This window comes from Myiozetetes cayanensis, unplaced genomic scaffold (genome assembly GCF_022539395.1).
Source record: "Myiozetetes cayanensis isolate MyiCay16 unplaced genomic scaffold, myiCay2020 scf12, whole genome shotgun sequence".
NCBI classification, from domain to species: domain Eukaryota; kingdom Metazoa; phylum Chordata; class Aves; order Passeriformes; family Tyrannidae; genus Myiozetetes; species Myiozetetes cayanensis.
The window spans coordinates 26,239,219-26,264,293 of NW_026086826.1; the positions used below are offsets into that span (position 1 = coordinate 26,239,219).

A 25,075-nucleotide genomic window follows, 5' to 3' on the forward strand; every position below is an offset into this window, starting at 1 on the left:
CATCTCTTTTAACTCCTCTTTAATATCATCACATTTAAAACACTCCACGTTTAACATTTTGGAGGAAAGAGGAGGAAGGGGCTCTGTCCCGCAGTGCCACGAGTGTGGGGGACTTTTTGGCAGCCCCTGCTCCCCCCCGAGCACAGAGCCCATCCCGCTGCACCCACACGGCCGGGAGCCACCAGGAATAGCTGCAGAGGCATTACGGGCTGTGCTCGCTGCTGAGCTGCTCAGAGCTCTGGGTGCTGATTGAATTTTCATACCTCCCCGGTAGGATATTTTGTGTGCACTGTGTTTTAATTTAAAACACATAAGAAGGGACTCCTGTTCCTTTTCCAACCGTTCTGGCTGGAGAGCCTGGCGTCGTCCCAGGGCACAGAGGGCTAAAAAGGCAAGTGGTTTCCCTCTTTTGCCATCCCTCCCACTTCCCCCACTCTCCAGCCTCTCCCTCTCCCTCCTCCTCCTCTCCCCAGAGATCATGTCTAGCCAGCACTGCTCCTTGCTGGGAGCACCATTATCCATCACACACTCCCAGAATCCACAGTAGCCAAAGAAGCAGCAGGGCAGGCTCAGCCCCCAGCTCTGGGATCACTGCCCTGCTGAGCTCCTCCTGTGCTCTGCCCATCACCATGGTGTGAGGACAGGTGTTGTTTTGGGGATCTTTGCATCACAAGCCCTCTCTGCAGAATCCCCACAACCATTGGCACATGGCTGGCACTGCTGTAGCTCTTGCCCTGAGACCAGGTACTCCAGGAAACAGATACCAATGTCCAGAGAAGCTGCAGCAGCTCCTGGAAGTGCTGGGGCTCAGGTTTCCCAGCTCGTGTCAGGTCTGATTGAATTTTCATACCTCCCCAGCAGGATATTTTGTGCACAGTGTTTTAATCTAAAACACATAAGAAGGAACTCCTGTTCCCTTTCCAATCGTTTCTTCCCAAGAAGAGGAAAATTCTCTCTAGCAAGGTCATTAATTTTGCTGCCTCCTTGCTGCTCCACGGAAAGGCAGGTAATGTCCTCACTCCAAAAGTCAAGAGGAGGAACCCACCCAGATCTGCATGATTCTCAGGTCCCACTCACACTGTTCACACAAAGGTGCTTCAGGGAGAGCATCTGAGTGCTGAGCATCCCAAGGGACAACTGTAACACCTCAGGAATTTGTGCCAACATGCAAATTTTGTACACACACGCATGGAAAAACAACTGTTTTGCAATCGATTCCTCCTCTGGCCTCCTCCAGGGTTGACAAGGGCAAAGTCAAGCCCTGCTCCCCTTTCTGATCCATGTGCTCCAGCATGGCCAGTGAGATAACACACCTCCCTTTCCCAGCACCCCAAATCAGGGCTGCCTGAAGAGTCCCTGTTTCAGAAAGGATGAATGCGTCACCACATTTGAAAACCAGGTTCCAGCAGATCTCAGAAGATCTTCAGTACGTAAAGGGGGCTTGTAAAGAAAATGAGGACAAGTATTTCAGGAGGGCCTGTTGTGATAGGACAAGGGGTAGCAGTTTTAAACAGAAGGAGAGTGAAGGTGGTGAGGTTCTGGCACAGGTTGCCCAGAGGAGCTGTGGCTGCCCCCTCCCAGGAAGTGTCCAAGCCCAGGTTGGACAGGGCTTGGAGCAACCTGGTCTAGTGGAAGGTGTCCCTGCCCATGACAGGGGGTGGGAACTAGATGATCTTTAAAAGGACCCTTCCAACCCAAACCTCTCTGTGATCCTGTGATCTCAGGTTTGGTGCTTCACAAATAAAACCAGCCCTGTGCCCACCAGCACAAAACCTCAACTTCTGCACGCAGCGAGATTCATCAAAACTGTTTTGCACTCCACTTATAGAGGAGATGCCAAACACTGGGATGTCCTCCCCTCACACCCTCCTGGCCCCAGTACCTTCAGCATGCTGTGAGCACATGTTGGTTGAGTCACACTTGCTGCAAACCCCCGTCCTTGCAGCAGCTCCTGTTTTACAGCTGCTCTTGCAGCATCTCAGCTGGTGTCTCTGCACACACAGCTCACACTTCACACCTAACCAGTGCCTCTGCAGCCGCCTGGCTCTCTGCAGCAGCTGTTCAGCTCTGCATGGGGATATGAGACCTACAGCTCTGCCCACCATCACTGCATTTTGGTAGGTGTTTTGGAAGCTGGCAAGGACCTGATGTTCTTTCCCCCAGCAAACACTCTCCTCCTGTTGCAGAAGCACCCAGAAGGATCCTGAAACTCAGTCCCAGCATCTCCTAAGGCTCCCTGTACAGTTTTGCCCTCATGCTTCTCTAGGGTCCCAATCCCTAGTGCCATAAGAGGAGGAGGAGTTCAAGCTAACAGCCAGATCCATGAAGGGAAACATCCAACAGGAACCACAGAATTATAGAATTGTTTAGTTTGCAGAAACCCTCTAAGACCACTGAGTCCAGCCATTAACCCAGCATGCCGTGTTCACTGCTAAACCATGTCCTTAAGTGCCACATCTATATGTCTTTCAAATCCCTCCAGGGATCGTGACTCCACCACTTCCCTGGGCAGTCTGTTCCATTGCTTGACAACACTTTTGGAGAAGGCATTTTTCCTAATACACAATCTAAACCTCCTCCTGGTGCAATTGGAAACCATTTCTTCTCATCCTGTCCCCTGTTACCCAGGAGAAGAGCCACACTCCCACCTGGCTGCACCCCTCTATCAGGGAGTTGTAGAGAGTGAGAAGGTCCCCACTGAGGCTCCTTTTCTCCAGGCTGAGCTGCTCCTGCCCAATTCATTCAGCTGCTCCTTATCAGACTTGTGCTCCAGACCTGCTCTAGGAGGGGCAGGCAGCCCTGGGTTCCCTGCCTGCATCTCTCCATGTTGGCACTGCTCCCACAGCTGTAAACACCAGCTTTCTCCTCACACTTGTGTTGCCAGTTGTCCAAACACTAAATTTCAACCAGGGGCTCTGGTGCCCAGAACTGGTGTGACTGGAGAGCACAGAGCAGTGCTCTGGGCAAAGGAGCACACAAGCCTGGCAGGGCTGTCCCATCTCCCTGCAGAGCCACCTGCCTAAAGCCCCCCGCACATCCTTGCTACCAGTGTTTTTCTTCCCATCTCAGTTCCTGGTAATGTGGGCAGGAAAAGGAGAGTGGCAGATCAAACCAGGCTCCTCCTCGCTACCTGAAAGCACAGTAGCTGAGCAATTCCAAACAGGAAAGCAAACAAACAATTGCAGTGAATAAATACAGCCTCCAGAGCTGGCATTCTGGAGGAAATATCAATTTCAAACTCCTGCCCAGTTTGCTTTCTGGGACCTGGGAGCTGGGCTGGGCATCCAAAGCCACCAGCATCACCGTGAGCCTGTGCTGTGTCTGGCCAGTCCCATGGCACACACTGGCAGCCCCTCACCAGCCCCATCACCCCTACAGCATCACCATTTAACGACAAAACTGCAACCCAGCTCCTGCCCCATGCCAGCACGGCTGCAGAGGCGGAGAAATAGGACAGTAAGCCTCCTTGCCAGCACTGTATTTCCCTCTGGTCCCTACAGAAATCAGGTTTAGTCTTGAGCCAGCCCAGGAAAGGGGCACCTGCTGGTACAAGAAGAAAAGCAAAATACTCCTTAGCCTGTTTCAGACCACAGCGACAGCTACAAAGCCAAAACTCCCCTCTAAAAGAAAGCAATGTCCACCAGGGTCCCAGGGACAGGAATTGGAAAAGTTATAACACCCCACAGTCTGAAGCTTTTTCTTCTATTCTTAACCCATACTGTGATTTCTACCTTCATAGAGGCAAGGCTGATGAAAAGAAGGCAAAAAGCAAACACACAGATGAAACAACACACATGGAAAGTACCATGGGGCTGATTAGCTTTTCGTGATGCTGCCTACAAATTCTGGGAACTACGCTTCTAGAACCGGTAAAATTGTGAAAAAACGGATCTTAAAATCATGATACAGTTACAGAGGGGAATATTATAGTAAGCAATTTCTTTGAGAGATTGCTAAAGTGTTTTTTCTGCCATCTCCCACTCCCCTTCAGTGTTAATCTGCAAGGATGTAGCCTCCCATTGCTTTACCCCAGTGGGAAAGCAGAGTTCCCTGCCGAACCCCTCAAACCTGGGCCATGTGCTGGGCAAGGTCCATGCTGGTTAGCAGCAGGAGCCTGCTTTGGTTTGCTGCTCCAAGTTATGAAGTTGTTGGCAGAGTACTCCTGTGGCTTCCCAGCCCTCTTCGGGCATCCCCTAGGGACCACAACCCACCCCGGGCATCTCTTATTTTTCATTAAAAAAAAAAAAAAAAAGCAGAAATCCATTTTTCTTTCTCCAAGCAGCAAAAGAACAGAGCACCCATAACCTCTGCACTCTAAAAGACAGCATGTGTTCCTGGGGAGGGCGGGAGGTGCCACCCAGTAGTGCTGGAAACACCATCTCTTGTCACCCCTCAAAGTGAATCAGCAGCATTTTACCATACCAAGGCCCAAATCATCATTCAATTATAAGCCAAGGAAGGTCCCTAATCCTTTCTATTATAGGTCAGTAATAGCTGGTTCTTTACAGAGAAGTGGGAAAGGGAGGTACCTTATTTACGGTCCCGGCCATCGGGAACACAGTGACAGAGCATGTTTGCCCAGCATTACAACTGGTGCTGGGAAGGTTACTTGGATACCAGGGCTGTGGCTGCCCCAGGAGCTCCAGAGAGACCCCAATTTATCAGCTGTGGGGGTAAACAGGGGGATTCTGTAGGGTAGGTCCTGTGGAGCATAGTTTTCAGTTCTCCCAGCAGCATCTCCCATCCTTACCCTCCAGTAAGACCCAGCTGATGAATCAGCAAATCTCAAACACTGAGTAGATCAGTTCCAGCCTTCCCACCAAGGACATCCCAAGCAACAGGAGACCAGACTTACTCAAACAAACGCTTGAAGTTGATCAGACCAGAAATTGCCTGTCTGTATAGTTTACGATCTCCTCACACACTGCCACTGGGGCTCTAGCACAGGGAGTGTTGCTGCTAATTGCTGCAGGCACCAAAGGATTGGAAGGAGGAGACATGGGGAGCCCTGATGGAAGCAGTTTTGCAGAGACAGTCATTAACACAAGAACAAGGTGCAGGGCAGGTTGCTGGCACCATCCACAGACAGACACGGGCTGTGTATGGCAGAGGGAGAAGGCAACAGCTGCCCATGGTACTGGAAAATCACCTTCCCTGCTCCACTCAATTATGCTTGGGCAATAGGTGCTATAGTTAAGTTTCTAATCCCATTGACACACCAGAAGCAGACAAGAAATATACTTTTTTTGATCTGAACACTCAGGTGGTTCAATCCTGCTTAATTCCCCCACTGAAGCAGCAATATTCTGACACTGCCATCTCCTTCAGGAAGAAGAAAACCTCATGGTAAGGTCAAGCCTTTGCCTTGAACTCTCTCTTTCCTACTCCACTCTAGGTTTCACAATCCATCTGTCCACACACACCATCCTGCACCCCCAGGAGCACCCTGGGATGGACCGAGTGGGAGGAAGGGCCCCAACACTGGCAGCCTGGTGCCTTGGCCTACCTTGGGTTTAAAAAGCAGCCTTTCTACCAATGACAGAGTCACCACTGAACCACACTTCCCCATCATACGCCATCCAATTTGCCTCCTGCAGAGCAATGCCACTCTACAAAACTCTGGGCTTTATGTGAACCAGGGTATAAAAACATTCCCGGTGCAATGACACCAAAATTGATGCTGAAATTAGGCTGGGAACAGAACAGGTACGGTTGCTTCAAGCCCACAAACTCAAACATACTTATATGACCAGTCGCCCACAATGATGTTGTACTTTGGGATTGCCTGCAGCTTTTTTTCCTGCTTCCAGCTTTGCCCTCAAGTTGCTCTCTGAGCACCACAAGGGTTTGGCCATCAGCAACTTCAAGCAGCTGCAAACCACAGGAACCCAGCCCAGACATTCCCTGCTCCATCAGCACAAATATCCAAGATCCCAGTTCCCTGTTGGACACTGAAATGTCCTGGACCCTCCAAGGCAGGGAGTCCAAGCCTAGCTCCAAGGCTTTCCCAGGCCACCATGGGGATGCAGGCACATCTGCTGCCTGGTGTACAGGGAGAGCACATGTGCAGTGACCAGAAAACACGACCCCTCTCATGGAGCTGCCCTGGGGAGCACAGGAGGAAAAGGATGTCAGGAAGGATGCCTCCCCAGGGACAGCCCTCAAGCAGGAAGATCATTGCAGCCCAAGCTCATAAAGTTTTGCTGTCTGCAGTGGGCTGCACAACCTAGAGCTGGGGACCAAGCCCTTAGAGCTCCCTTTGTCTGGAGGAATGTAACTCATGCCTCTGTCCAGCATCTCCTGCCCAAATGGGAAGGACTAACTCAATTCCCATCACAAAAAAAGAAACTCAGGATCTTACGAGTTTCCAGCACACAGAAATACTGTCTCCAGCTCCCCCACCCCCATGCCCAGCTGCCCAAAGAGACCCCAGAGCAACTCTACTCACATTGTACAGAACTGTGGTCCACCCTTCCATGGTGATGCACTGGAAGACGGTCAACACAGCAAAAAGGATGTTGTCGAATTGCGTGATCCCATCGTTGGGACCGATCCACTCCCGGCATTCGTAGCCTGGGGGGCAACCCTGCACCCCGCATGGATGGGGAGGGTCCAGCTCCTCTAGTTCACCTGTGAGCACACAGCAGAGAAGCAAAGGAGACAGAGGTAAGGAGACAGCTCTTCCCAGCTTTTTACCACCCAAAGGATGCAAAGTGGGTGCAGAGCCCTTCTCCCTACCTGAATTGTTTGTGTAGCAGGCTCGGTGCAGCTTCCCGCTGTAGAACTCCAGGCCAATGATGGCAAACATGAGGATAGCAAAAAAGAGCAGCAAGCCAATCTGGAGAAGAGGCACCATGGCCTTCATGATGGATTTCAAGACAATCTGCAAACCTGGGAAAGGAAAGAAAGGGCACAGCTCAAAACAGGGATGCAAACCCCCTACCTGAAGCACATCCATATCACATTTGACAAGAGAAGAACAGTGAGCAGAGAGGAAGGACAGTCACCCTCAGAGAGATGCAATAAGCCAACACAGCCTGGAGGATCCCTTTGGGCAGGAGGACCATGGAGGAAAGCACCATCCCAAGGGAAGGAGAGCCAGGCCACAAAGGAAGGCACGAGGAGGGGTTGTTTCTGGAGCTGGTCCCCACTCTAGTGTCCTGCCTGTCCTTGTCCCACCTAGACGTGGTGGGATATGACCAGTGCAACTCCATCCACCTCACTGCCCACAAGGCACAGATCCAGCACACCGCCCTGCTGGTGCCCAGGGCAGGAGGGATGGGAATACTGGAGCCAGCAGTAGCCTAGTTTCTTTATTTATCCCTGTGCCAACAGAAGAAATCTTGCAACAAAACAAACAACAAAAAAAGGAAATCTCCCCTGAATAAACCCCAGTCCTGAAAGGATCCACCCACTGCCTTCTGGCCAGGGAAACAGACCTGCCAGTGGGCTTCGCCAAGCCCAGCCTTGTGCCAGCATAGGGAGAGATGGGCAGGGGGCAATGCCACCTGAGGACACCAAATGCTGCCACCCTAGAGTTCCCACTACATCGGGAGGTTTGTCCCCTCTTCCTTGATTTCACCCTCCAGGGACCCATCTCCCTCTGAAGGACACTGGGGACAGAGGCAAACACCCTGAGAGGAGGACCAGGAACATCCAACTTACTGGGAATGCCCGAGACAAGCTTCAGAGGCCTGAGCACACGCACAGCCCGCAGCGTCCGCAGGTCCACGTGGGTGTTGAAGTGTGTCCCAGCGGTGGCGAGGATGCTGCGAGCAGACAGGGAGAGAGCAGAGTTATCCCAGGCAATGTCCTTGGCCACCTCAGTGCCAAAAGCTGGGGGAAGACACAAGGAAGACCGTGGCCCTGGGCAGGTAAAGAGATTCAGTGCCTCCCAAAGGCCCACATGTCAGTCAGCCTCATTTGATGCTGGCATCAAAGCTCATAGGCCACTGTGATCAGCCAAAGTCACCCAGGGGCCCCCTCAGCCCCAGTAGTCCCCCACTGATGCCCCCACATGCCAGGATGGTTGGAGACAGCCCCACATCACCCATGCCATACAATTACACTCTGGAGTCTCAACACCGCCAACATCGTGTTTGTCCTGGCTGCAAGGGATTAGCCTCCCTTCCAGGCAGGTGGCACGTGGAGCAGAGATGGTGCTCTTGAAATGTGGGTCACTCCCCTGATGGTCACCCATGTTCCCCTGGCAGCACCTCCAGCCATTAGCTGCTCTGGCTTTTTCCACACATGGAACTTCCTTAGAGTCCCACCTCTGGGACTGCCGAGAAGGAGCCGAGAACCTCATATACATTCAAAAACCTATAGTAATGAAAGTTTGATGACCTTGGAAGGTAACCTGAAGGCACAGGAAGGACTCCATATATTTTCCTTTAAATCAAAAATTTTTTTCAAGCCCATCTCCAGAAAACAAACTGGGGCAGAAGGGGGTTGGTGCATACTGAGTATGGCAGTGGAAACACTCAGGGCCCCTGTACCTGCTCTGGGAACAGGGAAGCTGTGCCTTAGCAATGCTGGCAGAACCTTCTCCCATCTGGGCTTTGTCCCCAGGTGCTGGGTGAGGAGGAGGAGTAGAGCAGCAGGGGATGGAGGGGATGGGGAGGATAACAGGACAGAGGGAGGCAGCAACCTCAGGGTTGTTTGCAGCAATCCAAAAACCAAGGGAAACTGGGTCATTGTTCCACTAATTCATCTAATTACAGGCCAGAGCAGCTCTCTGGTGCGATGAGCAATTAGCACTCTTTCTCTCCCCCTCTCCCCAAGGTATGGCAGGTTCCAACCTCTCCCTCCAGAAAGGTGGCTGGGTTTCCTAGGATACCCTGCCAGCAAAAACACTCTCACATCTGCAAACCAGGTTGGTTCAGCTCCTTTTCCTGGTCTCCTCTTCCTCCCTGCCCCAGTTCAAGGGGTCAGCTGCAAAGCCGGGCCCCAGCAACAGCTGGGACGCATCATCCACAACTCCCTGTGTATCACACTGCTTATCCCATATACACACAGGAATTTTTTACACTTCATGGCACTTTCACTTTCCCCTGAGCCCTTTCAACACGATCTCACTGCCCCAGCCCATGACTGCCCCCCCGCCCATAGGGTTGACAGGAGAGCAAAAGAGGGACTTAAGTCCCTCTTTTAAGTCAGAAGCACCCAAGGGCTGGGGAGAGCTGCACTGTTAAATCGGTTGTAAGATCAAAATCAATAAGTATGATAAAGCACAGCCACTCAGCAGCATGAGGGAAAGAGAAGAGTACCTGCACTTTTATCCCTTTCACACGACCTGCCAGCGAGAGCAGGGTAACCTGGCACTCCTCAAAATGCCAGCATAGAGGACACACTGTGCCAACGTTACGCTGGAGACCTCAAGACCCTTCTTCAGCTTTTGCTCCTCACGTCCCATCACCTGGTGGGCAACCAAACCTCCCAAAGGGGCATGGGCAGCCCCTGCTCTGACTCCGGCCAGGACTGAGCATCTCCAGGAGGCCAGGGATGCTCCTGGGCCGGACGCAGGCTCCAGCCCTTCCCCCAAGGGCTTGCCAGTGCAAGCCCAGTTGGAAGGCTCCTGGCAGCAAAGCAAGATGGGGATCAACAGCTCTCTCCTCTCACCACAGATCAATGCAGGCTGTGGTCCTACCCAGCTGGATGAAGCAATGGAGGAGGAGCCATCACTTCCCCCAGCCCCACCACCACACATCCCCTCCCCAGGGCCAGAGCAGCACCTGGGAGGGCTCTGGTTGCGAAGTCCTCCGCTAACCCAGATTTGTTTGAAGGGTTCTGGAGCTGCCGCACTCCAGGTAAAGTTCAGGTGATTCCAGGGCACTACTTCTCAGCGCTCTAAATTAGCTGCTAAGAATGGGACTCCTTTGTGGCAAGGTGACATGCTCCTTGCCCTCGCTGGGGGACATCATGAGCTGTTTTGGAAGGAGGTTTGGACAGATCATCAGAGCAAGGCAGTTGCACTCAGACCTCTCTCCTGACCAGTGACAAAAGGAGGACCCGGCACTACGAAATAGGCACCTGCACATCCTTTTGCTTACACAACCATGGCTCACAATGACAGTGGATGCACTGGGAGCATGCACTACTGGAGCTGCTCCCAGCAAATCCCTCTGTCCCAGAGCCTCCCAGCAGGGTCTGAGGAGCCCTGGGACCACCTTTAGACCTATTAAAGAAGATGGAAAAAGCTAATCAAGCTTCCAGGCACAGGAGCCGAGCTGCTGGCTGTTTTTCCCAAGCCCTTGAATGGCTCTAAGTGACAGACACAACCTCTCCCCAATAACCAGGCTTTTCTGGTACACGCAGACACACCACCATCACATTACTGCTAATAAATAATACAACATTCAGAACACGTCTTGCTGTTTTGGACTTCAGTATTGCACCTGTCAATTGCTTATTAACCCTCTAATCATGCTTATTGTTAATTTTTTTTTTAAACCATATAACCCAATTAAGGTTTCTTATAGCTCCTGGGGATGCACAGCCCAGCGATGGGATCTGACTGTAACAGACCTTTATGTTAATACAGGGTGGCAACTCCGGTATCTGTAGAACAATTTAAACCCTTTTCGATCACTTACAATATCCACGTCTGATGTGCTAATAATTATTCTTTATTTTTAGGCAAGGACCCAAACTAAAATTACATCTCACCATCCAAGTTATTTGAAAAAAGCTGCCAGATTTGGGCTAAAAAAATCCCAATGATCTCATACTTTTCATCATATGTACTGGAGGAAAAAAAGAAGGGGAAAAAAAAAAAGTGAAGGCGTTTTTATAGGTCACCCAGGCAAAGGGGTTAGTTTTACTTCTTCAGAAAAAAGGGGGGAGACTTCAGGTGGAGAAAAGAGCAGAGAGGAGCTTTTGGAAGGATGCAAATGAGAGAGGAGGCAGGATGGGAAATATATGCTAATCCCCCTCAAAGTATAAATGAATAGTGAGCAATCATCAGCAGACAAAAACACGCTTTCAAGGGGCGAAAAAAAAAATAATCCAATGCTTTGTATTTGCAAGCAGGATGATTATTTTATTTTATTTATTTTTGAGGCTCCTGCTGGGGCGGACACACCTGCAGGCTTTGGGGCCGTCTGACGGCACAGCGATGCTCAGCCCTCAGCGCTGCTCCAGCTCCCAGCAGCTGAGCAGAACACACGCCCTCGCCTTGAGATGAAGACCTGTACCTATGGATTTCTTCACGCAGGGGTGCAAAAAGAGGTAAAAGGAAAGAATAATCATGTTTTAAATGACTCCCTGGTCTTCGGGACTGCGGAGATTGAACTGTGAGTGATGCTCAATGACCCTGCCTACACAAAGCACAGAGTCATCACTAAATTCAGGCACTGTCCTACATGACAGCACTCACTGTGCCTCCTCTGCCTGTGCCAGGGGATGTTCATTGCTGGGTTCCCATCCCCATCAACCCAGCCCAGCCCAGCCCAGCCCAGCCCACCAGCAGCCCTCAGGTATAGCACACACAGTTTAGGGCACGCTGAAAAAGGCTTCACACCGGGGACCCCAAGCAAAGGCTGAACACCCAGATGATCAGATTGACCCTCGATTCATCCCCCCACCCCAAAATGAGCATCCCTCAACCATTTCCCTTGGGACCACTGCAGAGGCACACGCAGACAAGCTGTCCCAGCAAAGAGTGTGCTGGGTGGAAAGAGGGATCGGCTGAGACAGACTAATCTCAGCCCAAAATCTGGGGCAGAGAGGGTGCTGGCTGGCTGGCTGATGTGCAAATTAATATTTATAATTAAGTGGAAAGGCCCCTGAAGGCTTGCACTGCCACCTGACTCTACAGGAGAGACAACTTCATAATTAATACACTGGTCAAACAGCTCATGGAAAGTAAGTTACCTGATGAATTTACCCCATTCTTGGCCTGTTCTGAGGGTGAATCAATCCCTCCCCTCTCTGCAGACAGCAACTGACACAGCAGGATGTTCTTGACACTCTTGGGTCCAAACCTGGCTCGAGGTAGGGCTAGTGGGATCAGGTCACCCAGCCTGAGGATGCTCCAGCAGGGTGCAGTGACTCTACTTTGGGGATACCAAGGGACAGGGATACCAGGTCCAGGTCCTGCCCTCAGCACAGTTCAGAGCAATGCCAAAGCCTCCACCACCTCAGCCTGCTCTTTCTAGGTTTCGGGGCCATGACACAAGTGGATTGGCCTGCTGCAAAGCTGCTGCTCCCACCCTTCCCAGCAGGTTTGAGGGCCCTGAACTGGGTACCAGCAACTCCCTGCAAGGTGTGACAAGGCTGAATGACAAAATCTGCCTTCACCAGCCTTTGATGTGGGGAATGAAATAATCCCCCAAAACCACCTCTCCCTGGAGCAGCCCCCAGGAATTGGTGCATGAGGGAATATCCTGCTCTGGACCCTGAGAGCTGCCTCCCTCCTGCCTCTGGTCCCTGCACTGCCTCTTGGCGGATATAGGATTTGGCAGGGAGAGATGATGCGGGGAAAACTGCATTTGCACACACAGGACCTGGTGGAAACCTAAAGTGATGGACAGGAGGCAGGAAAGCCCTTCCTGCAAGAGAAATATAGTACAGGCAAGCATGTACCACAGCAGGACCTGTCTGAACTCATACCAAAGGAGGGGCCCAAGATCCCAGGGACATCCACCTGGGTGATCCCACCTCTCCACATGTTGTGGAAATAACCCCACTGTCCTTTCTCTCAAGCCAGGCTTCTACCCTCCAACTCAACTCCCAGCATGAGGTCCATGGCACCACGGAGAAACAGGGACCTTGCTCAAGGCTTTATCTCCACAGGAAGAACAGGAGCTTCACCCCAGACCAGGATGTGAGGGTGCAGAAGGGGATCACGTGGGGTGGAGGGGTGCCTGTGAGGGGAGGCAATGCCCCCGGGGACCAGCAGCCATGTGGGAGGGACTGATTCACTCTGCGGTTGCAGGAAACCAACCGCTAGGGAAGAGGACCGGGAAGGATGGAGCAAAGAACGTGAGCGGCATGTGGGATGGATCCTGCACTGGAAGAAGGCAGGATGCCTGTCTCCCCCAAAGCCAGAGCAATAGTTATGCCTGCCCAGGGGTTCCCCCACCAACCATCTCCAGCAGTGTCAAGGTTTTTCCCTCATCACTCAACCTCTCCCCCTCAGCGAGCCGGGGAAACAGTGCAGCCCTTTGTACGAGGTGCCGATGTTGGGTACATCCCACCGCCGTGCCATATGGCACATGAAACATTCACAAAGCTGGGAAATTAATTATTCGTCCAAATAAAAGACAAAACACCTCATGGATTGTCCTGGAAGGAAAGAGCTGGGAGAGGGGTGAGAGATGGGGCAGGCATCATTCATGAAAGGAAACAAAGAGAGAGAAAAAAGTCCTGTCTGGTGTGATCAAAGTGTTGCTCAGCTTTTGGACCCGGGGTTGTCTCTTTACTATAGGGCAACACTTCTTGCCATGGTTGAAGCTCCAGTGGGATAACCATGTCAGAATGCTGCACTCGTACTCTGATTTAGGGCTTCTTCTCCAAACCTCATATCCACTTCCCCAAGCTTTCTTGCCTAGAGTTGTACTATATTCCCTTGGTTAGAAAAATGAAGGTGTGGGTGCTGGGGGAAGTGCCTGTTCCTAGCTCAGGTGTGGCAAGTTTGTGCTCTCACACATGCATGGTATGCCAGGCACACTGATGGGGGCCAGCACCCCAAACCACGAGGGGATGAATATTCCCAGACAGCGCTGCTGCCAACCTCTGTTCCACTTCCAACTCTGGAACTCCAAGATCAAGAAGACCACCCGAACACACAGAACTTGTGCAACGTGCACTAAATACCGGGAAGCGAAGCATCCCTGCCTCTGCCATGGGGTAGCTCAGGAGGAAGTGTTAAAAAGGAACTTTCCAAGACAGTCATCTCAAAATCCAGGCAAGCACCACAAGAAGCAAAAAAGCCCTCCTCGTCCATGAGCTCACATTGCAAACCTGCAGTATGGCAGGAAGCAACCTCCTCAGAAACACCCTGTCCTGCTTCACATCAGCCCCAGCAATGAATCAGGGCAAAGGCGTGTGCAGGATTTCCCTGAGAGGTCAGAGGAAGGGGCCTGGCTCATGGCTGCCACTTGGCTTTGCAGGGAGAGGACACTGGTCTTTGGGACAGGACTTGGGAGAGCCAAGCTTTCCTCTTCCAGCACAGGCTGCTGCCCATCCAGTTGGCTCTGGGTTTGCTAAGGGCATGGCAAGCACCACCAGCAATCTTTCAGTCCTGCTTTTCCTTGGCCACGCTTCACCCCACAAAATCCTTTAATGGAAATAACCGTGCCCAAGGGCTTCACAAAAGGCACCCAGGTGTAGCACCTGTTATTAAACCCTTTGAAAAACCCTGACACCAGCTCTTCCTTTTAGTGACCCCAGTGTATTTACTCTGGTTTTACAGCAGCTGCTTCCCCAGCTCCCGAGCAGCACAACTTCACAAGGGCCCTTTGATTCCCATTTTGCTCTTTTCCTCTCATTGTTAGCAGTGTTCCCCCACTCCTTCACCACTCACGTGTTATTGTATTACTGCAATAAAAAAAGCCAATGGTGTGATGATGCTCACGTACTGGAGTGTGTGAAGCACACACCCACCTGGATATTTGCAGAGGGAATTTAACCCTTCTTATTCCATGAGCATCTTCAAATACAGCGTAGCACAAAGCAGGCAACTGCAGGTCCTTGTTCTCTCTTCCTAATGGCACCCAGGGAGCAGGGAGTTAACACTCCAGTTCCTGACGGCTGAAGGTCCTTCAACCTCCCCCTCTCAGGACCACCAATTAAGAGGTCACCAACCTCCCACTGCCCTTTCTGACTCATTTTCTCCTTTTTTGTTCCTGGTCATACTGCATCAAGCAGGTCACAAGTCCAGCTTCAGCATCTGGCCAGCTCTGGTCCATGCACAGACAAGGTGAGCATCCCCAACCCCCAGGGAAACACAGATGTTCCCCACCCTAGCTCTGCCTCAGAACGAGTAAAGGTATTTTATGCATGCTTTCAGATAAAATTATTTTTAGCTGGGGGAGAACAGGCTGTTTTTTCAGGCAGTGATGAAGATTTGGAAACCACAGGTTATAAACAGAGCAGGTTTACAAATGAGACTATTAGTTCCCCAGTGGAAGCTTTAGCATCAGGGAACTTTAGGTGGGCGTCAATTTCCACTGAGATGAAAAAAACTGGATTTAGTGACACAAGAAGCAAACACCACTTGAACCCTAGTCAGTGCCATCCATTCCTGCAGAGGGTCCTAGGAGGCTGCTCACAGGAGAAACCCCTCATTAGGCTAATTTACACCAGGAAGAGCATGCAGAAAATCCCACTTCTCACGGAAATTCTAATGTGGTGTCTGGGACCATGATGCCACCTGCATTAAGGACCTCTCCCATCATATATATGGCAGAAAATAAGTCCAGAAAGGAGGAGTAATATCTTGCATCACACTTGGAGGGACCAGGGCCAGACAGAGAGCATGATGCTGGGTTCTTCTGGGAGGGATCCTGGGGCGGTTTCTGCTCATACATATATCCTCTCTGGTCCATCAGCCTCCCAAATGGGTCAGTGCATCCTGAGGCAAGTTCTACCCTACACCTCTGATGCTTACAACATCCGCTCCACCACACCACTGCCTCTTGGTAAGTGACAACAAGATCCCTAAGAAGTACTTTCTGCAAATCTCTGTCCAGACACTCGCGTATTCATCAAGTGGAAAGTTTTAGTCTGCAGAGACAATCCCAAACCCACCGGTTGCCCGCACAAGTTCCCCGTGCAGACTTCACCACCCGCCTTATGCAACCGATACAGAACGATCCGACAAGTGCAAATCTTCTCCCACAAGCTGTTTGCAAGTCATTTGCCAGCCAAGGATTATTTGCTGCAGAAATTTGCCAATAATTCAGCAGATTAAACAGGCAAGAGTTTCTTGCAAGGAAGGCACAACCATGGTACCAAGGAACAGCAGCTTTGTCGGCATCACATGGCAAAAGCAAGAGCCGAACAGCACAGAGGAGCCCAGTGACCTGGTCCAGCTGATCCCAGTGACCCCATCCTTCCCAAAACCAGTCCAGGATGAAAATCTCTGTGTTGCCTCCTCCACCCATCACAGAACAGATTTTGCCCTAAATCAGTGAGGCCATGCCAGAGGGCACCAGCACTGATGGAATGAAGCCAGCAGGTAAACAGGAGTTTCTTGGGAAGAATTTCCACTCTGCTGGAGCAAACATCAGGACACAAGGTGGGTGATGGTGGTGAAGCAGCTGCTGGAGGGCTCCCCACAACCAGCAGTGCCAGGGGGACCCAGGTACCTCCTATTAGGGCAGCCGACACGGATCTCACAGCTCTTCATGGACAATTGATTCCCTTGGCACGGGGCCCGGCCCGGCGCAGCACTCAAAGGAGCTGGCGAAGCTTTTGCAAGTAATTGCCGAGTGCTGACTCGGCACCGGCTCGGTTACAGTCAGCTCACCCGGAGCCGCGGGGAGGGCAGGGACAGGTCTACAGTAAACCCGCCCTCCCAGCCCAGTGCTTCCCCCTTGGCCCACGCCCCAAAGGATGCCCGGGACCGGGAGACAGCCAATGGGCATTTCCCAGCCACCCGCCCGCTTCCTGCGCGCTCAGCCCTTCACTGCAGCTCCAGGGTGAGGCTGAGAGCCCCTCTTGTTGCTACAAGGGATGACACGTGTCCCATGCTGTCCCCAGAGGTGTGACCAGGGATTTGAGCAACTTTGCCCAGCCCAGGAGCCACAGAGTCCTCCCCAGGAGTCACCTGGCAGATGCAGGAGAGCAGCAGTTTCCTGTGCGAGGGCTGCACCACCCGCAGGTAGCTGGTTTGCTGCCCCCACCAAAGGCATCACGCCACCACCAGCACACTCCGCCTTCTCAGCCAGACATAGTCCCACACCCCAGCGAGGCCATCCAGGTCCCCACTGGACAAAGGGAGTCAAAAAGCACCCAAATTTTCTCCTCTGAACAACTAAATGGGTGTCACGTCCCATGTGGTGCAAGTACCTTGTGAGCCAAGAGACAGAACCGTGCAGTAAACAGCTCTGTAGAGACTTGAGGCATCTCACCTGGCTCCTGTGCCTCAGTTTCCCACATTACCCTGCAGCTCCTCTGCACCCAGTAAAGCTCATAAAGTGCTTGGAGACCCACACAAACCATCTGTTTGTACACATCAAACCAGCTCCTCTGAACGTGATGATTCCATCAGAAGGCAAAAAGAAATACGCACAATCTTGGCACTGCTTCCCGGAAGCCCCTCGGTGGCTGCAGGCACCCACCTGCCCTCCACACAATGAGGGGAGTCACCCTGGGAGGTTTTTGCTCAAGCCATTGCCACTGTTAGCTAATACAAGCCCAAATGCCCCTGCTCATTCCTGTCACCAGCATAGCCCATCACACTGCAAGCAGAACTCAAATCTGGGCCATGTCCCTGGAAGGTGACACCACCAGTGACACACAAGCAGCACCTGTGAAGCTCTGTGTGGTGCCACCCCCAGCATCACTGCTGCACACTGGCATGCTGAGCAGGCATAACCTGGGAACGTGACCCCACCCTGACCTCATTCCCAAGCCCCCAGCACCAGGCCAATCCTAGAAAGTGCTTCAGAAGGCAAAAGGACAAGAGATTTTTCTCCTCCCCACGTAGTGTCTGATCAAAACCTCTCCCAGAACACATCTAGTTGCTTATCAGGACGTTCTCCTCGTCTTCACCTCACCCCATGCCCAGATGGGTAACAGATGTCAGGACACCAATTGAGGAAAGCTAGATATGGTGCCCTCAGAGCCATCCATGCTTACCTGATGGGAACCCTTGTCCCACCCTCAGCAAATCCAACACAGCAAATCCAACTCAAGAGCCCCCAGCACAAGGAGCCATCCTGCCCTTCCTCCCAGCTGGGATGGAGAACCACCACAGGCAACAGCAAACCAGGGCCCTGCCTCACACCCTGCAGCTCACGTCCCCATCAAGACAAGCCCCCACGCCTGGCTGCCCAACCAACCTCCCAGCAGCCCCACATGACCCCACTCACCCGCTGAGGACCACGATGAAGTCCATGACGTTCCAGCCGTTGCGCAGGTATGAGCCCTTGTGGAAAACGAACCCCAGGGCCACGATCTTAATCCCAGCCTCAAAGCAGAAAATCCCAATGAAGTATGGCTCCGTCTTCTCCTGCCAGAGGGAAATCAGTGATACAGTGAGAGGGGCAGACTAGGCAAACACAGCACCAGGCATTTCACATTGGCCCAGCTCACATCCCATCCCACTTTCCCCAGCTCTATCCTCGCCTTTGGGAGTTTTTCCAGTCCTTCCTCAGCCTCATCAACCTTGGGAAAAAAAGATGGTGACTATAAGCCACTCAAGGTTACCCAGTCCTTTCCTACCTCATTTTGAGGGGCTTAAGCCTTCCTGAACCCTCTCCATAGAGGAGGAATATGTTACAGCAGCCCCAGGAAGGCTAGAGGAGCTGGTCCCAGAGGAAACCTCCTGTCCTACCACCCTGAAACCAGAAGAAATTGCCTGGTAGGATTGAATAGCTTCCCTTGGCTGATGCCCCTGCTCACCCACCAGCCCACCCGACGCAGGGCAGAGAGGGATGGACACAGGGTACTTACTAATCTCCGTGACATGGGTGTCTTGTCATCCTCAGGGAGGTGCTGCTCGAGGGCCAGCACGATGCAGTTGGCAATGATGGTCGCCAGGATCATGTACTCAAAGGGAGTGGAGGGGAGTTAAGGAACAGAGGAGAGGTGGATGACATTCCCAACCCGCCAGCCCTCCCTGCATTTCACCTGCTCATTAGACACCACCACCACCTTCCCCACTGGAACATGCACACATAGAGCCTGTCTTTCACCTCCTGCTGCTCCCAGGCAGGTGGTTGAAGCCCACCTTGGTGTTGTTTGGAAATGGGAGGGGTAACAAGAGAACTGAGAGCCCCCAAGACCTTCCTTGCCTCATCACCTCCTTCTGGAGCTCATGTGTCATTAACCATCAGCCTTTGTTGGACTGGGAACTCCCTTGGGAGAAAGATGGTATTCCTGGTGGTAGCCCAGAAGATGGGCACAAGTCTGAAGGGGGACAGCCAAGCTCTGACCAGGTTGGGCTTTGTCTGGAAGAGGGTTTGCCATGGTCCCTGGCAGTGTTAGGGAGGCTCTCCCTGGCATGATACACTGATGGCCAGGCTGCCTTCCCTCTCTTTTCTATCACAAAGCAACAGGAGATGGGGCTCAGGGCTTGGAGAGGGAAGGTGTCACAGGCTATCAGCAGCCCTGGTCCTAAAGCATCCCCATGGAGGGGACCACCTGCACTGCCTGAGGAAGATGGGGCACCCCTTGCAGGTCCTGGGAATCTGACCTGGATCCGTCCTCCCTGTGCCCTGTGCTGGCAAGGTGGACCTGCCATTGCCAAGCACCCAGGGGGCACTGGGAGCTGCAGAGCACATGGCTGAGCACTCATAGCTCAAGACACTGATGGCAGCTGGAGCTGAGCTTCAGTTCAAGCAGGGTGGAAATTCCCTATGGAGACATCCCAGCTCAGCCACACCTCAGCAAGACTCCAAGGCGAATCAGCACCTTATCAACAGGGCCTGGTTGGACACTTAAGAGCTTCCTAAATCCTACAGCCATGTCCAGGTCTTACACATTCTTCTCCAGGAGCAACCCTGAGGTTGGACAAGAGGCAGCAGGCGCTGGCATCTCAAGACCTGAGTGGGAGGGGAAGGAAAGGGCAGGTTGACACCCAGGAAAGCACCCCAAATTCAGCTCACACCTGCCTTTTGACTCATGGGATCAAGGTAGGGACATGGAGCTCCCTCCTCCTGCCTGGCCCACTGCCAAGCCTTGAAAACAAAGCACTTCCAAGTGACAGGATAGCCTTATCTTTCCAACTTCCCACCCATCTTTCCCACATCTTCACAATAAAAGCCCTGTTATCCTCAATAACAAAATGTGGAGCGATTCATCAGCAGGCAGCACATCCCTGCTTCACTCCCTCCATGCCAAAAACCCACTGCTCAATTACTGTCACTACTGGCATCAGCAGCCACCCTGGGAAGGGAATGCCACCTTCCCAGAGCTCATCTCTGTGGAAAGGGGATATGATCCCACAGGGATGGATTTGCCTGTAAAGAAATCGTCCACACTCCCACCACCCCAAGCCAGCATAGAAAACAGCTGAGCCTTTCCCTACCACACCAGGCTTCTCCAGGCCCAGCACCTTCAGGTTCACAACTCTCAGACCAGGAGGTGCCCAATGCCCACGACATCAACTCCGGGAAAAGGGTGATTTTGTGTTTTGCAACACTGCCTTTTGGCCACTAACTACAGTGAAATTCTTTAAACCAGTGGCCCTGAGCCCATGGGCAAGAGAACGCACCCCAGTGCTGGCCACAAGCATGGAAAACAGGGAACCATGAAGTGACCCTGGCAGCAGTGATGCTTGCAAGGTGGGAGCAGGGATGGGCATCAGCAGGTCCCCAGAGAGCTGACAGGAGGCACAGCCAAGGAGAGCCTGCAGGAGCTGGGAGGTATTTAGCCCAGTAGGAAGAAGAGCCAGGAAAGATTCAGCCAAGGCATTTAAAAGGCCACCCAGTGAAATTAATGGTTGATAATTTAGAGGCAAACCCAAAGAGAGATGCTGCAGAGCTCACTGCTGCCGGCTCGCACCATGCTGCCAGCCAGACACAAAGCATGAGCAGCTCCCTGTGCTTCAGGAGGGGGAGGCCAAACCCCAAAAGTTTTCCTCTGAGGCTTAACACAAGTAGGGGTTTCACGGCATGGCTCCTGCAAAAGCCAAATCCTCTCCCTGCTTCCCACCCCTGGTTGCACGCTCCAGCTGATGGGCAGAGCATGGAGTTTGGCCCCGAGCCACAAGCCTGTTTAGGATCTTTCTGTATCATTTTCCTGAAAGTCTATGAGCAATTAGCACCAGTTTAAAAGAAAAACAGCGTGTTAGTGGGGCAGTGCAGCCAGCTCCCCAGGCACCAGGCACATTTGCCTAGATCGGCGAGTCCGTCTGTCCGCCCCAGCCCAGCTAAACCCGCCAAGCATCCCACACTTCTCCCCACCACAGCCACTACTCCCATGGAGGAAACACCCAGGTGGGAAAAACCCAACTTTTCCCAAGGTAGCAGTGTGGAGGTGGTTCAGGACCACCTCTAGTGGTTTTGCTCACCCCTGTGTTTCCTTGCACCTCCAATATCTGGTCCAACAACACAGGGACGGTGCACACCTACTCCGGCACAGAACCACATCCCTGCTCCACCCTCCAGCAAGTGCATGGCATGTGGGTGAGAAGATATCATAGAATCAAGGAATGTTTGGGCTGGAAGAGACCTTAAAGACCATCTCATTCCAATCTCCCTGCCGTGGGCAGGGACACCTCTCACTAGAACGCTTTGCTCAGAGCCCCATCCAACCTGGCCGAGTCTAAAAGGCAATCACTTCCCTAAACACTGACCTAAGCTCGAGGTCACTGCTAAAAGTGACTCTCCAAACCCCACTGGCCCAGTTTACCAAGGAGCTGAGCCTGGGTTATCACATCCAGAGCTATGTGAGAGCTGCAAGACATCAACCCTGTGGAAACAAGCTCCCATAGCTCTAGCTGTGCCAGGTTTTGAGAGGCCATGGGTAAGAAAAACCTCCCAAAGGACAGCAGGGACATCTAGCTAAACGGAGGGATATTTTATCCCCACACTTCATGTCTGCCAAGCAAGCATCCTCCCAGCTCAGGGCTGGAACCCACTAGACAATGCTCTGTCACTGCTTTGTTTTCTCTCACATTAGATGTCTAATTACACAATCTTCCAGCCATCCAAAACGCAGAGCAGCCCTAGCCTCTCTCCAAGCCTGGTAACAAAAGCCCATCTTCCTCCAGCCTTCTCCTCCTCCTTCGTCTGCCTTTTCCTGGAATATCATTAGGGAGCCGATAAAAATAGGTTTTCTTATTGATTTATCTCCTTTACCCAATGCTCCCCTGAACTGTTGACTTGTTTCCTTAGCAACTCAGTCGATCCCTGTGCATGCCACACCTGCAGCTCCATGCTTCCTACCCAGTGCCTTGAAGGTGTGAACAGTGACCCCAGGCCATATAGGCATCCCCCAAGCCATGACCCAGACCACCTGGAGCAGGCACTAACCCCAAGTCTGGAGCTGGAGCACCTTGGTGGGTCTGTCAGGGAGCTGTTCAGCCACCGGCAGATCCTTTCTCCCAGCTGTGACCTTCCTCTGCACCTTCCTCCCCAGACAGAACCCCAAACCAGCCAGCCCAGAACACCTGTATTGCTAAGGCATGGAGTGTTCCCAGCTCCCATCCCCGAAGATAGATTTATGGTGCTGATGGTACATTGATGCAACCTCCACAAGAGGCTGGGTACAAGACAAATCCCTCCCTAGATGCAGGCAAGGGATGGGAGCTATGGAGAGCTCCACTGCCTCCCTCCATTTCTCAGTGCCTTCTCCCACTCCTGGGCAGGAAGGTGGGGAAGGAGCAGAAGAGCCAGAGGAGTGAGGTCCCAGGGGCCTTGGGAAATCCTACTTCCAAGTGCCAGCAAGAAGAGCAGGAGCAATTTTACCCCTTGACCTGCATCATCCAGCTCAGTTCCAACACCTAGAAACTCATATTTCCATTTCCCACCTCTCCCCAGGCTTCCCCAAGGACTTGCTGCTCTGAGGGGCTTTTCCTGCTTCCCAGGTGTCAAGTGAGAATGAGCTTCAGTTTCCACACACATGGACTTCATCTTGGTGGTCCCAATCCCAGCACTGCTGCCTGTCCCACATAGTGAGACAGGAAGAAAAACCCAACTCTTCAACACCCCCATCCCTAGGATCCCAATGCCCCTCCCTCTCAGCTCCACACCCCAGTAGGAAAGAGAGCACCTCCTCTCCAAGGCTGTTTTCATAGAATCACAAAACGGTCTGGATTGGAAGGGACACTAAAGAATTAAAGATCATCTCACTCCACCCCCCTGCTGTGGGCAGAGACATCACCCAACCTGGCCTTCAACACTTGCAGGGATGGGGAGACCACAACCTCTCTGGGCAAGAGAGGTTTTTAATTTCCAGGAAAAACCAGAAGTGCCAAGTAGAGCAAAGCCTCTGAGTGTTCCTAATTAAACTCTGGGATTCCCCAGCCCCAAAAAACTTCCCTGGCTTGTCCCTGAGAACGAAAGGGATCTTCCCCCATCAGTAAGACTATCCAGTGCTGTCAAGCAGCCGTAGAGCTATTGACCCCTCATGGCTGTCCCTATCTCTGCATCCTGCTACCCATAACTCCCAGCCCATCTGTGCTGTGCTAGGGTTGACAGAAAGTGATGTCCAGACCCCAAATCCTCCCACTACCATTTAAACATGAGCCCACTCCCATGTGCCTGTTACACACAGGCTCAGGAGAGCGAGCATAGGCTTGAGGTTGTGATCATGTCCCTGCACAGCTGGCAGGGAGCACCTAGCCTGCTTAAATCTCACTGCACAGACATGCTCACTCTTTACAGTCACAGACATTGCTGCTTATGACTCAAAAATGTGGTGGTTTGCTTTCCATCAGGGATTAAACCGAAGGCAGTGTCAGCCAGGGGTCCGAAAGGGCAGAGCTACCCACACTGCTACTGCTGCTGCTCCTGTAAGGATTCAAGATGTGGGATGCAGGGTCTGCCTGACATGTGCAAACAGCTCCATGGAGAAGCATCTCCTTCTCCCCTACCTCACCCTGGAAATCAAACCTCTCTCCTCTCCTCCTCCTTTTCCTTTTTTTTTTTTTAAACAAAAAATCATGTGATTTTCCTGCCTTAACATCAGTTTTTTAACTTTGGTTGCCACAGCAACAGGATGCAACTTGGCATCACCATGACAACAGCTGCCTCTGTTTAAATTCACCATCTGACAGGCTGCCTCACTCTCCCCGGCTGTCAAAAAGACAGACCTGCCATTACACCTACTCGCCCCTCCCCCCAAAAAAAAAAAAATTAAAAAACCCCAAAATCCGATGAATGAAGGGCACAGAAAACAGCCTGGGAGAAAAAAAAAAAAAACGTTCTCGGGGAGCGCAAGGAAGAACAGAGCTACCCAAGGATGGCACAACATGGCGCAGCTCTTCCCTCGGGAAAGTGAGACCTGCCAGAATCTTAGCTGGGGAAAAGCAAAGGTACAGAAGATGCTTGGCCAGGTGACACTGCCAGGGTCCCTGAGGGGCACTGCCCACACAGTGTCAGGTCTAAGCAAGAGTCATCATGAGCAAAACAATTCAGACACACGCGGGTGTGCTTCCCACGGAACAAAATCCCCACGATTGTTGGACTGGGAACACGCCCTCGGGTTCTGCAGGCACTCAGGCTGCTCTTGGCCAGCCCAACATCAGATTTGGTCCTCAGAGGGCTGAGATAAGAGAAATCCCTCACCATAGGGAACTAGGTCCCAATGGACATCTGTCTTCCCTGTCAAATCCGGGGACAGGTAGAGTGGCCAGTGTGTGCCTGCAGCCAGATGCTGTCCTTGGGGATGCAGCCAGAGCCACACAATGTCATGTGGCCTTTCTGGGGTGGGAGAGGGATCTTATCCAGGTCAAATGTGATTAGGTGGATGAGGAACGGAGCAGATATAGATGAGCTGCAGCCCATCTCATGTGCTAACTGAATTGCAGCTTTCCAGGCAGCCAAACAAATGAAATCAGGGCGAAAGGCCTGGCCATGAGCAGGAGGAGAGCAGGCAGGACAAGGCTGTGTTTCTCAAGGAGAAGAGGAGGAAATGTTCCTACAGCCAAAATAGCAGCTGTCTCACTGTTTGGGGTAGGACAGGTTAAAAGAGTAGCTCCAGTGGAGGTAACAACACTGGGCTTCCAAGAAAGCAAGACCTGCCTCCCCATGGAGCTGCATCCCAATCCCAGTTGCTCCTGTTTCTCCTCCTTCCCCTCCACACATAATCCCTATTTACACTGGGAAGCCAAACTGCAGAGGCTGCTGGTTATAATTACACAGTTACCCAGCAGATATCCAGGCCTGAATCACCAGATATTTTTAGCCCTATTACCTAGTCAACTGGAGCTGGATGAAGAAGAGCCTTCACTTCTCTC

At 52.2% G+C, this 25,075-nt stretch overlaps 1 protein-coding gene across 8 annotated transcripts in view; it reads right to left on the minus strand.

Annotated features, from left to right (window-relative positions):
* The window catches only part of CACNA1E (calcium voltage-gated channel subunit alpha1 E), a 134,176-nt gene that overhangs the window by 67,222 nt on the left and 41,879 nt on the right, over positions 1–25,075 (minus strand). For all 8 annotated transcript variants that reach the window (XR_007627720.1, XM_050306714.1, XM_050306713.1 and 5 more), the window contains 5 exons: positions 18,625–18,730; positions 18,042–18,181; positions 7,666–7,769; positions 6,739–6,891; positions 6,449–6,630 (listed from right to left, as the gene is read on the minus strand). Coding sequence is in view for 7 of the 8 variants with exons in the window: in XM_050306714.1 (XP_050162671.1) it covers positions 6,449–6,630; positions 6,739–6,891; positions 7,666–7,769; positions 18,042–18,181; positions 18,625–18,730 (685 nt within the window). In the remaining variant the exon portion in view is untranslated. The remainder of the gene's footprint in view (positions 1–6,448; positions 6,631–6,738; positions 6,892–7,665; positions 7,770–18,041; positions 18,182–18,624; positions 18,731–25,075) is intronic.